This window comes from Corvus cornix, chromosome 1A, assembly GCF_000738735.6.
Source record: "Corvus cornix cornix isolate S_Up_H32 chromosome 1A, ASM73873v5, whole genome shotgun sequence".
NCBI classification, from domain to species: domain Eukaryota; kingdom Metazoa; phylum Chordata; class Aves; order Passeriformes; family Corvidae; genus Corvus; species Corvus cornix.
The window spans coordinates 40898839-40912096 of record NC_047057.1 but is presented as its reverse complement, the minus strand read 5'-3'; the positions used below and the strand labels follow the sequence as shown (position 1 = coordinate 40912096).

Genomic DNA, 13258 nt, shown 5'->3' with positions numbered 1-13258 from the left:
TTCAGTCCTTTCACAGAATGCAGCTGTGTAAGAAATCCCTTTTAATCTTTATCTAGTCTTAAAGATCTCTATTCCAACATCTATTTCATAACATGTGAAAAAAATAGAAGTCTTATGATAGTCAAACCTAAATAAATAAAACTACACATATATAGTCTTATACTCCTATTTATGGTAGTCAATGAAAAATAACAACTGAATTTAATGTATTTGGTTTTAGCAAGTAAATACATTTTAACTCCAGTAATATCACATTAACCAAAAGTTGCAAAAACATCAGAAAATAGCCTCTTCTTCTTTTTATTTTTGTCAAATCCAAATGAACTAAATATAATTCAAAAATATATAGTTTAACTTACCTGCCATGAAAATGGATTTTTTCTGCTGAGTATGAATGTGGTCTATTAGCAGACTGCCAAACTTCTTGTGGCAATAGTGACAAATTATCTGAATGTTCACTGGAATCTGAAGGCCTAGAAAACTTCTAAGAGAAAGACAAGGAATGCAGCTGATGGTCCCTGTAAAGTTGTTTAAAATGTGCAGGAAAACCTGCACCAGTGTTTGCAAAGTTTATCACTATAACTGAAAGGATTCTTAGTGGTTACATGTCCATTACAGACCTTACTTTCGACTAACTAAATAGGACAAAAAGGTGACTTTATTTACACTTAACATCCCCAAATATAATAAATTGTACATTTATAAGACTCCTTTCTCTTAATTGTAGGAAACAAAACATTAGTAATACTATGCTTGTAATAAGAATAGAAAACCCTACAAAAACAAAAAGCCAAAACTTCAAAGTTTATCAAATATCTAGCAGACATTACAGTTCGATGACCTTTAGCTGTTCTGAAAACATTCAGCTGTTGTCATATAATGCAGATCTTAGTATTTTTAAAGTAGGTTGTCAACTAGCAATTTTTAATCCACTGCCAAATGTGCAGATGAAGCACATCATCTTTTTTTCTGCTACTGTGAAGTAAAGCGTTGAAATAAATCCAAAATAAAGAAAAAATTAAGCAAATGAAAGAAAATCTAAAAGAAAAATTGCATCTGGACGTGAGGAGGAAGTCTGAGACTTCTAAAAGTAATTGTGTTTTTAAGTCACTAAATTGTCATATTAATCACCCCAAAATAGCATATCCTTAAGGAATGAATAAAGACTGAAGACTAAGTTGTTTCTGTGACATGTTACCTTTGGCCAGTGCAGCTGGTTTGAGAGCAGGAGTGTTTTTGAAGGGAAACGGGTGGAATCTAGAGTTAGCCATTCCTTCTCTAACGCAGCCTGCATGAATGAGCAAAGTCAAATAGTGCACTGACAAAATCAGTTTAGTTTTGATAACTCTTTTAAATTGTCTTACATACTTTGTACATCTTTTCAAGTTGTATATCAGAACTGCCACCTGCAGAGCAATCACACTCAAAGCACCTTTGGAGATGCTGTGCTGTACTGTTTTATTTTAAACAGATCAGATCAAGAGTATTTGTGGGTTGTGGAACTCCTTTCAGGGTTTTGGTTTTGTTTTGTAAATAAGACGCATCTCCTCCTTCTCAAATTCCTGTAATTTTATTCCAACATTGTTAGTAAAACAAACTTATTATAAAAGACTGCAAAACTTTGAAAAAATACAGACCCAAGAAACTTAAAGGCATAAGGAACATGAAGAGCTTTGCATGCTCTTTTTGACTAATTGAGTATTTTATGTCCAGATGTAGGTGCCTGATTCTGTCAAACTTGCTTTTCTTGAACTGAATTGGTGAGTAATTTTCATTGAAATGCAAGGTTAAAAAAATAAATGCTATATGTAAATGCTATATGCTTCAATTAAGCAGTTTTATTTTTGATGTGATGGAATAAGTGGGAAACTAAAATAATGGTTGGAATGAAGAAGAGTGACAGAATTAATTGCTAACTGGCATCCTTAGCACGTTAAAGCAGAATTCAGTTTTCCTTCATAAAAACAAAATCTAGACTTTGTTTCAAACCCAACCTCGGATCAAAACCTTTGTTTCAACACCAACCATAACTTATTTTTCTTATAGGTCCTTGAGGTTTTTTACCACATGTCCTTTCAGTATCTTCTGATAAGTGAGAGAAGCAAATCACTCCCACACAGTAAGTAAATACTGCTGAAGAATTTGGCTTGACTTACAGGGCTCACTCATTACAGTTCTTCTTACTTCAACAGCAAAGAGCCCGGGGTTCATTCTTTTGAAAATGACCAGTTTATAAAACTGGACTACCTTTCTCCCATGCATAAAATATTTCAGATTGTACTGATTTCTGACCCTGAGAAATTATCCTAAGTTTGGATACCTTATTGTGCGTATTTTTTTACGACCTTTGATTAGTGAACAAGATCTTCCAAGGCCTTTGAAATTCTGAGAGACAAAAGAATCATATTCCAGGTGTTTTGAAAGGTTACCTCAGGTACTGGCCACTCGGTTTGGTGGCTCTAAGATCACTCTTTCTGCTTCCATTCTGACCAAGCTTAGAAAGATAATAATTTTTGATTTTATTTTCATGTCTTAAAATGGATTAATTCCTACATCTGGTTGATTCCCTGCTTCTGGAATTCCCTGTTTGATTACAGTATGTTTTGGGTTTAATTCCTTTATTTAATAAATCTGGAAAAATTTTATGCCCTCATTATTAAAAGATAACTGCTCTTCTCCTCATTCCTCTCTCAACATTTCAATTCATTATAAATATGTAACATTATCCATTTTATCATAACTCCTCTCTCAGGTATTTTAAGAAATCTATGTAAATAAACTGCAGAGGCATACGACAAAATGTAACACATTCTTAACTTTTACAGTTACCTACACCCCCTAATTTATCTCTCCTCAGTGATGTGATTACTCTTATGTTGATAACCACTAAGTGGTAGTTTCACACAAGTTTCATTAAAAAAAAAAAACATTCCAGAAAGCAGACTGTAGTAAATCAAATCCCAAAGGGGATCAATTAAATATGTGACATTGGTACAATTTGAACATAGAAGACTGACAAATTCTTATCTCAGCAGAGACAAAGCTACAATATATTCAAGTTTTCTAATTGCCTGGGTGCTATGAGCAGAATGGTCAAAAAGAAAAGCTATGAAAAAGGTGCAACATCTGACAGAAAACTTTCAGTGAAAAGAGATATTATTTCTTCTTGTGCTCTTTAAATTTACTTCTCAGCTGAACTATGCAAATCATATTTTTAGCTTTTCAGATGAGAATTTTTCACTTATTGTCCAAGTCTGGGCATACAATCCAGTCAATAGTGCTGGTATATATAGGTATACGAAAATAGCAGATTTTGGAAATATTTATTTCCTCCTCTATTTGCAAATGAATCAGGTGGGAGAGAGGTAGATTCCCACTTCTTGTACAATTTAAATGACAATCAACTCAATTGGTGCGTACAATGATGTGTCCATTATTTACCTGAGTACTTAAATGTATTACAGTAGTAGTATTACAGTACTTAAATGTATTACAGTACCTGAGTACTTAAATGTATTACATAGCAAATGTATTATCAAAGCTCTAATGTCAGATTTCAGGCCAAGCCTGCATGCTAGCTATTTGAATTTTTACTTCTCTGATGAAATAGTTTGTAACAGAAAAAAAACCAAAAAAAAAACAATTAAAAAAAGCCCAGACAACCCAATCAAAAAAAAAAAAAAAAATCAAAGAAACAAATGAAGAACCAAACCAAACCAAAAATCTCCATGAGAAATAACACTCCAAAGGTGTAGCCAATTTTTTGGGACAAGAATCACTTAACAGTACACTGTTGAATCCTTTTGCTTTATAGTTGTACCATAACCCAATTAAAGTTCTTTACTCTTAATATTTATGTTGAAACTTTTCTCACTAATATTTTCCTAGTGTAGTGTTTGCCATTTATTAACTTAATATTACTAGTGTTTCTATTTCTTTTGTAGCCTATAAAATGTATTTCAGTGTCCTACGTGTTGAAAAGAAATATCAGTAAAAATATAAAAGTATGAAACAAAGACATAAATATGCAAGACAGTAAAAAAAAGATAACTGATTTATCATTAAGCACATCTGGTACTCCTACAAATGTATAGCATATTCTAAAAATATACCAGCCTGATATTTGCTTTGTCCACAAAAATAAACACATAATTGATTTTCAAACACACCCTTCCACTATGTTTTCCCTGGACATTTTCACAGCACTAAGCTCAAGAAACTTCTGTCCATACCTTCCCTATAAACAGTCCTAATGAAAAGTTTATGACAGATTTACCAACACCTAAGGCTATAAACTAGATCTGTTTGTACTGATATTGTTCACTAAGATTAAAAAACAACAATCTGAGATCAATTACAAAGCAAATAAAATGTCCGTTTTTGATTGTATGGTCTACATAAACAGCTATAGATGTAACATATTTATATTTATATTTCTATTTCTATTTATATTTATATTTATATTTATATTTATATTTATTTCTAGAGCCAAATAAAAGGAAGTTCTTAAATACTGAGGTATACAATGTGGCTTTACACATATGTGTAAATCACATACAGTTAACACATATTAGTTCATCTGAAGATATCTTTTATGCTTTTGTATTCTCTATACTTTATTTCCAGTGTTTGTTTCAAAACGTCTGTATTAATTACTTAAAGTTTCAAGTTTCACAAGCACACAAAACATACATAGACCTTTCTATTTTTTGTTACACCTAATTTTTTGTTAATCCATTCTAAACAAATTTTTAAATTTTAAACACAGTACAATTATCCATGATACCACTCTCCAAGAAGACGGAGGTGTGAATCTATTTGAGGTTGGGGTTTTCTTTCTGCATTTTAATAATGAAACTTTCATATTATTAGCTATTTCCATTTATCCATTAGGATCAAGAACTTTTTATCCTGATTCACAATGCATTTTTTATCCTTTGAGAGACTACTCCTAAAAGGTTCCTGCTTTGATTTTGCAGCTCATTAATAAACTCTGGAGGTTTAGGGATTTTTTTTTTTCATGGCATATTATATATAGCCTTTTTCATTTTGTTACTCCTTCATTTTTCAGGTATTTACTCTATTGTTTCCTTTGCAAAATGTAACAACTATTTATATCAAGCATTAAACTTCTGTAGTCTCAGAAACAGAATTCAATCCTACAATCACCAAAGTGAGTGAGAATGGTTCTACTAACTTTCATTGGGTCTGAATGAGCTGCTGAAAAGTCAAATTTTAGTGCAAACGTTATTTACACAATCTAATCCTAGGTATCTTTTATATGCTCTGATTACATTCTGGAGCTAAATAATCTTTTATAATATATCATGACTATACATGTAATTAGGGCTGTTCTGAGTCATATTTACACCATGAACAAAAAGTAGTTCTCAGAACAGTGTAAAACTTATGCTCAACTTTGAAGCACTTCTACAAGTAACTGTCCAAACTGTGAATAATGCCATCACATATTGCCTTTCATCTCTCTGAGATCAAGGAGGATCACAAGAGCATAATAGAAACCAAACCAATTCCTGAAACTGTACTATGGTTTGAAGTAGAGGATGCAAAAAGGCATTAACAATACAGGCTGAAAAGAAAGGCCAGCGTTTGACATCTAACAACTCTGTTCTGGTCAGAGCAAATATCCGTCTACATCAGTACTCTGCTTCCAGAAGAGTTCAGTAGCAGTTGTTACGGAAAAAATGAAAAGATCTGGACACAATGAAGCCAATCCTTCCTTTAGTACATTCTTTCAGACCTTGGAAACTGCTGGTTTAAGGACTTTCTGCTAAAATCTAGGAAAATATTCATCACTTTAAAACAGTAATCTAATTTCTAATGACAAATATAACTATATAGTCAGTGTGTTTGCCATGTCATCTCTATGTCAATCCAGAAAGAATGCAAATCATATACACCACTTATAGGATATAACTGCAAAAGTGCTGTAGATCAACTTCAAAAGGGCATCATGCTGGATGCCATGGGACCTGAAGCTACCCCAGGTTTCCATGCGTGGTGGACCTCAGAATCACCACCTAAGAAAACTGTGAAACTATCTTTGAAAATTAGGGAGAACTAACTCTTTATACCTCTTTCCTTTCCTCTTTCATCTCCTCATTGCTCATTCACTGTTTTCAGGACAGGGAGCATTCAGAAAAAAAAAAATTATTGATATTTACATAGTGCATTTATTTATATGGTATTTTAAGATAAAAACAAGTACATTACCCAATAGAATATAGACAAGCAGAAAAAAACGAACATCCAAAACACACCATGAACTCAGAGTAATGACTGGCTCCTGATCATTACAATATAACAGGAAGAATGGCAAGGGAAAAAGAAAAAGGATCTTCTTTTAGAAACAGTATTTCCATGTTCAAATTTAATAGAAATTGTGTGCAGAATCCTCTGCTTTTAAAAAAAGATTCACTCTCCATCCAGTTCACCTGCCTGGTTTTATCCAACATGTTTTTCTGTACTTCTTCTCCCCTCTGTGAGGCAGGCCATTAACGTCATCCTTAGGAGGAATAACCCTTTTTCAACCAGATTTTACAAAGTATCTGCCCTCTCCACATTCAAATTTGTTTTCAATAAGAATACTACATAATTAGAGTAAATAAATAAATGAATCAGAATTAATCTTTCCATTAGTCTTCTCTACAGAATACAAATTTGAATACAGTTCTTCCGGCTGGTGATGTCCTTGATTTCTAGTTTTCAGTGAGTATATTTGAATAGTGCAGTTAAAATCTTGTTCACTGAAAGACAATAAAAAAGTTAAAACCAAAGAAAAATGAAAGGCAGAACCTTCAACATCATTCTATCGCCATTTTAAATATGCTTACAAAAATTCTTTTGGGCCAATACACTCCATATGAAGAACTACTTTTCCTGATGTTAAACATCCTGTAGGTTAAATACTTGCTTCCACTGGGAGGGGGCGTGGTGAGGCAGAAGGATCTTATGCTGAAGGTTAACCCTCTGGATACTCACAGCCAGCTCACTGAACTGTCTTTCATCTGGCAGAAAGCTGTAACTTTCTCTCTTGGCTCCTGGCAAACATATTTCACACTGTAGGACATTTCATTTAAATACCATGCTAGTCCAAGACGACATATTTAATTTCATTTTAAACTAAACTCCATTTCTGCCAAAGCCTGAGTATTTGCTGGGAATTTCTTCTCTAAAATCCTAAATAAGTTTTAACAAATTTCTTAAGAAACCACAAATTTTCAGCTCTTATAGCTTAAACAGAAGAACCAGATCACTTTTCTATGCTCTTTTGTATATTGTTGATAGACTGTGATTGAAAACTTCCTTTGAAATTAAAGATCTGAATATATTTCTGTATTTAGCCTTTTCTTTCATCCAGTCCTTTGAGGAATCAGATTACTCTATGGACTAGCTTTTCCGTGAAACTCAAGTTCACGTGTAAAGCTTAACTCAGTGTTAGGAAGCTGAACATCAGTTCAGACCCATACTTTATAAAAAACTTCCAAAGCTAAGAAAATGTCAGATACGAACATCCTAAAGTGAATCTTCTATTAGATGCATTATTATTCCACTTACAGTAGTACAAAAATTCAGTCTAAACTCTGACATTTTAAATCTATATGTAAATGCATTGAACAACATTATAAAAAAAATTATAAAATCTTTTTAGTTCGATAGCTTAGTGGATATAAATTTTACAGAAAATATATCTCTGATCTGCAAACAGTAGAAAAAATAGTCCTTTTCTCTGAGTTTGTCTTCCAGTATTTTTCACATATTTTATGTGCTGAAGATAAATAGGTTAGCACTCTAACAAAGGTTATTTTAACCTTTGGCAATGCTTCTTTTTCAACCCTGTCTTTATATAAGACAATATATATACATTAGAAAAGAAATCTGGGTACAACTGCATTCTTATGACTGCTAAAACCAAACAAAGTTTCAAGCCAAAAAAAGTAATATTACACGAATTCCAGAGAACATTGCAATGATTAATTGACCCCAAGAGATTTTATAGACTGACAAAAACTGGTTAATTATTAGAGTGCATTCTTTCAGGAAAATGAGAGGACAAGGATAGTTGTCCATTTCTAAGAAGGATATATTCATGATTACCGGAAAAATCACATTCTGTTAATAAAAACATTCAAGTAAATTTTATTGTGAGATGTCTTTTCCACATGTAATTTTTCCTAACTGTTTAGCAAGCTTTGAAAACTAGCTGATCTCTAAAATTCTAATGCATATATATATATATATATATTTATATTTAATACATGTACCTATGTGTATGCTCTACACAAATGTGAATAAAATTATGAAAAGAATTTATTGTGGAAAAGTAAATGAACAATGGAAATTTCAAGGACCACAGAAGTTTTCATTCAAATAAAAGGTTGAACATCTACATACATAATTAACTCTCCAAAAGTCTGAATCTTATTGTAGTTCATGTCAGTCATTCATGACTATGTTACCTAAACTTTTCTAAAAATGCATTTTTGTCTTAAGCCTGACAGTGTTCAAAGGAAGCTCTGTATCATTTCTTTGAATACAGGAATAAAAAGTACAGATGGGTAAATGGCAACCTCAGCTTCAGAGATTCGACATTGTTCAACTCAGCATCAGAAATGTATGCTTGAAAATCTTTTGAGATGTAAACCCCCACCCATCTCAATTAACATCAAGATCCTGGAACCTTCAGGCCACCCCTCAAAATGGGTCTAAGACCCCAGATATAGTCTTTTTCCATTAAAATGACAACAGGACTTCCCCTCTCTGACTCTGGCACATGACATGAATTTTTGCTGCTATGTCTCTATAAATCTTTTCCCAAGTTTTTGTACTTCCATGAAAACAAAGAAACAAAACTTTCAAAGGGCAATGAGATAAAAACTTTAAAAAAAAACCAGCCAAGGAACACCTCCAACCCACCCCTTAAATACCCTGCATTCAAAGAATACCCAATTTTGAAGGAACATAACCCAAAATATTCTATCCAGCTCAGGTAATGAATACTAAAACAAAATAAGAAAAGAAAGCTGTGCTTCAGCTTGCAGTTTTGTCTAAAGAAGGGAAGTCATGCAGAAGCACAGGGTAATAAAAAATAGACTAGTCACAAGTTTATAGTCATTTAACCTTTAACATGTTTCAAAGTTCAGGTCACATGAAAGATTTGATTAAATTTCAAAACAACTTTTCCTTTTTGCTTAAAAGCCCCCGTTTCAGAAACAAGAACAAAAAGGATTTGGAAGCTAAAGAGCAAAAGAGAGCTGAGTTATAAACAGAATTTTTTGAAATTTATGCTAACAAACCTCTAATTACACTACAAAATCATTAATTCTAAAGAGGTATGTCTAAATCATCTCTCAGCTTCACTTATACTGCCCTCCTTATATGTCTCTAGCAGTGTCTCTTCTACTTGAAATAAACTATCCACAAATGAATCTGCAAGTTTAAATTTGTTCATTCCTACTTGTGTTCTCAACACCTTAAATCTTTTGGGACATGTAATGATACTCTTTGGAAAGAAGCTGATTCTTTGGGATGTTTTCCTAGTTTATGAAATGATCAATAGCTACACCTATTTCCATATTAAAAAAAAAAAAGTTTCTAAGTATTTGTCAAGCAAAAAAAAAATACTAAAGTGAGTACTAGGACAGTATTTAGCATTTAGGAATCCTTAGCTCACTCTATTCTAAGACAAACTAAACATAAACAGTTTTTAGCTAAATTAAGACTGTATAATAGCATATGAGGTTTTTGGGGTTTTTACCATTCTTTGTTTACATTGTTAGAAACTAAACAATTGCATGAAAAGTCCATTATGACCGCACATCCTTTTCTGTGGGACTGCTTCATAGAAAGTCAGATCTTAGCCAACTGTATTGCCAATATATTGGACTTTGCACTTGCTCTTGTTGAACATTATGAGGCTCTGGTCAGTCTGTCTATCTAGCCTGTGCAGACTGCTCTAAAGAACACCCTGATCCTCCAGCATACCAACCACTGCCCTCAATACAGTGTCATCTGCACATTTGAGATTGCATTGTGTTCCATCATACAGGTACCAAATTAAATTTTTTACTATTTTGGTCTCCCTACCATCCATTATGGGCTCCATTAATTATTGTCCACAGGTTGGATTTTGCACGACAAAACACAACCATTTGAGCCTGGCATTGCAGTCAATTCGTCAGTGACCTTGTTGCCTACTTTTCTGGGCCATACCTCAACAAATTTTGGGAATAAGACTCTGGGAGACAGTCAACAGCCTTGCTAAAGTAAAGGCATGCAATATGCACTGCACTCCCCTTACTCATAGTGCCATTCACCTTGTGACAGAAAACAAATAAAGGGATCAGTCCTTGGTAAACCCATGTGGATTCTCACAATCACCTTTCATGTGTTTAGAAATGGCTTCTGAATGTATTTACACCAAGTATTCCCAGAAAGTGAGATAATGTTGATGGCTTCTAGTTCCCTGGATCTTCTTGAATTTTCTGAAGATTGGTGTGATGTCTGCCCTTTTCTGGTCACCAGTAACCTCCCCAGTTGCTGTGATCTTTCAAAGATGATAGAGAGTAACCTCAAAATGACATCAGGCAGCTTGTTCAACCACTTTGGATGCATCCTATCTGTTCCCTTGGACTTACATATGTTCAGGGGACTTAAACTGTGCTGCAACTGGATAACATCTCCTTTCTTCTAAACCAAAAGGATTTTAAGCTCCAGGCAGTAAGACATGCAGAGATATATGTGTAGAGGATGACAGAAGCTGACATCTCACGTTCCTCTTTGGTTCCTTCATAAGAACTGCAATTTAACTCAGTAATAATATTACTGCATCAATGGCTTCTTCTCACAGAGCACAGACCAATCAAATAGGTTAGCTCCTGAAATTTTTAAATAGGGACTACTAAAAAATCTTTTTTAATGGAAATCAATGTATGTGAACATGCTAAATATTAGACATTTAAGTAGGTATTTTAAACACAGCCTATATCTATACTATAACATCAGTTTCAACATTACACAAAAATTAAAGAACTTAGGGAAGATATACTCAATGATTAGAGATCCTTAGTTCAGCTTTCAAGAGACTCCAGATGGAGATGTTCTCATTTAAAAGAACTTATGACTGTATTATTGCTCCCATTTATAATGATGCTTTTGGCTTAGAACAATTTTCCTCTGAGGCTACTGTAGGGAGTACAAACTTCAGAGAACTAAAGCTTTTTTCACCTACATACATTTTTCCATTGCTTTCCTTGCTTATTCAATTTTGATGCTTGAGTTTGTCTTTAGAGATATAAGACTAGGAATTATAATTAATGATATCACTATCCTTTGGTATGCCATAGAAGCTAAATGGAATTTATAAAAATACTGTAACATTTGCTATATATAGGTTCCAAATTATATCTGTAGTGCCATGCATCACTAGTAGGCTTTCCTTTGGGAAGTATTTGTTTGAATCCGGCTATTTAACCAAGAACTGGATAGAGACAAGTCATGAAGATAAGTTCTCTTTAAAAATTAACAGCATTTCAGGTGGTAGGAAGAACTGAGATGTCATGGTGGAAGGCCAGAAAGCAACCAGAGCACGTTCTGCACGAGCTGTGAAGCTGGAGTGTTAGCAACAGCCTTTGGTAGCTGTGGTTGCGGTTTTTTTTCAGGTACTGACTGCAACAACCTACTTCTAAGACCAGAATACCTATGAGACAACTAGAAAATGAGATAAGCAGCACCGCTGAAAGAGGTAGAAGTTTTATGCACCTGCTGAAGCCACAGACTATGAATAACCATCCATTAACACAGCAGCTGAAGCAACAGGAGCATATCAAGAGATTATTGATAAACACTCATGAAAAAAAGATTGATCCTCCAATATATTGCTGAGGAGAGAGTTTTTTACTCCTTTTTAAAAGAAGGGGATGGATCTAATGAAATTTTTAAGATACTTTTTTGCTTTTCTACAACACTGTAACTTTATGTGAAATTTGGTGAAAAAAGGATCATATTCTTTGCTGCATACAATACAGAAAAGCCAGATGCTGATCTGACATTTATAAGCAATTACAGGATCTAGACATACATAAGAGTGTCAAGATACAAGAAATGTTATGGGGACCTTCTAATCCATGGGCTACACTTATTTCCTGGCACTAGCCAGAAAACAGCAATCACTGTCACAAGCTCACAATCATAAGCTCCCAGTCTGAGACAAACCACATCATGAAGGATTATCAGAAAAGAAAACAAAACACATCATATGGGTCTAGTTTGGACATGTGATAAGAAAATTTCCTTATGGGAGACATGAGGACAATGTTGTTCTAATTACTGTTTATTTATTAAGAGTTAGCACACATGAGCTAGTTCTTATTCTTCCCACCCCTCAGAAAAGAAAAAATGAGAAGAAAGAAAAATAAAACTGCTACCTACCTGCTGTGGAAGGCAAGCAAAAAATTAGGAATTGCTATGTGTCTGCGTGTAGATATGCAAAAAGAAATGGGAAGGAAACTCCTGAACAATAATTTCAAAAGCCATCAAAAAGACTGGAATTTAAAAAAATCTACATAATCAAGCTCAGAAAAAGAACAACACTCTGTCTCAGGGCAACACTGTTATCTCTTTTGATGAACAGCGATGGATTTCTTTTTAACTTCATTGCAACTTAAAAAGTGACTTTCTTTTTGAAAAGGTATGACTAAAGTGATTTAAATTGAATTAAAAATGAAGTTTTTAAAATAGAGTACTTACTTAGTTTGCCATGTAATCATCAATATTGATACTTCTCTTGATGAGAATGTGTCCATATGTTTATTCAGTGGTCATTGCTTAGGGTAAAGAATTGTCTAAAACCTCATCATATTTAATTTATTCAGCTTCCTGACACCTTGGCAAGTTTAGACATTTTGCATCTGGCTCACATCATATTTACATCAAGAAAACAACAATACTGATATTTAGATAGTACAGAAAGTAAGAGCTGTGTCAAGCAAATGTGCTGTCAGATTTCATCCACCAGAGGTGAAGTGAGCTCTGCCTTGTAGATCGTTTGCTACACGGATGGACTGCTGATGAAAGGTTGCCTTAAGATCAGCCTTCCGGAGCATGTAGGCTGGAATTCTCCAAAGTCCACATGAAAGACGTGAAGATATCACTAAATATCAGGCTCATACTTTGTGAAACATCTGTTGGCCAGATCTTTCATGTCATCTGGGATAGCCTGTTTGACATTGCACAATCA

At 33.8% G+C, this 13258-nt stretch overlaps 1 protein-coding gene across 4 annotated transcripts in view; it reads right to left on the bottom strand.

Moving 5' to 3' along the window:
• Positions 1-13258, bottom strand: part of LRRIQ1 (leucine rich repeats and IQ motif containing 1) — a 104714-nt gene that overhangs the window by 50217 nt on the left and 41239 nt on the right. For all 4 annotated transcript variants that reach the window (XM_019279921.3, XM_039571455.1, XM_039571456.1 and 1 more), the window contains 2 exons: positions 1199-1288; positions 360-484 (listed from right to left, as the gene is read on the bottom strand). In XM_019279921.3, coding sequence (XP_019135466.3) covers positions 360-484; positions 1199-1288 — 215 coding nt within the window. The remainder of the gene's footprint in view (positions 1-359; positions 485-1198; positions 1289-13258) is intronic.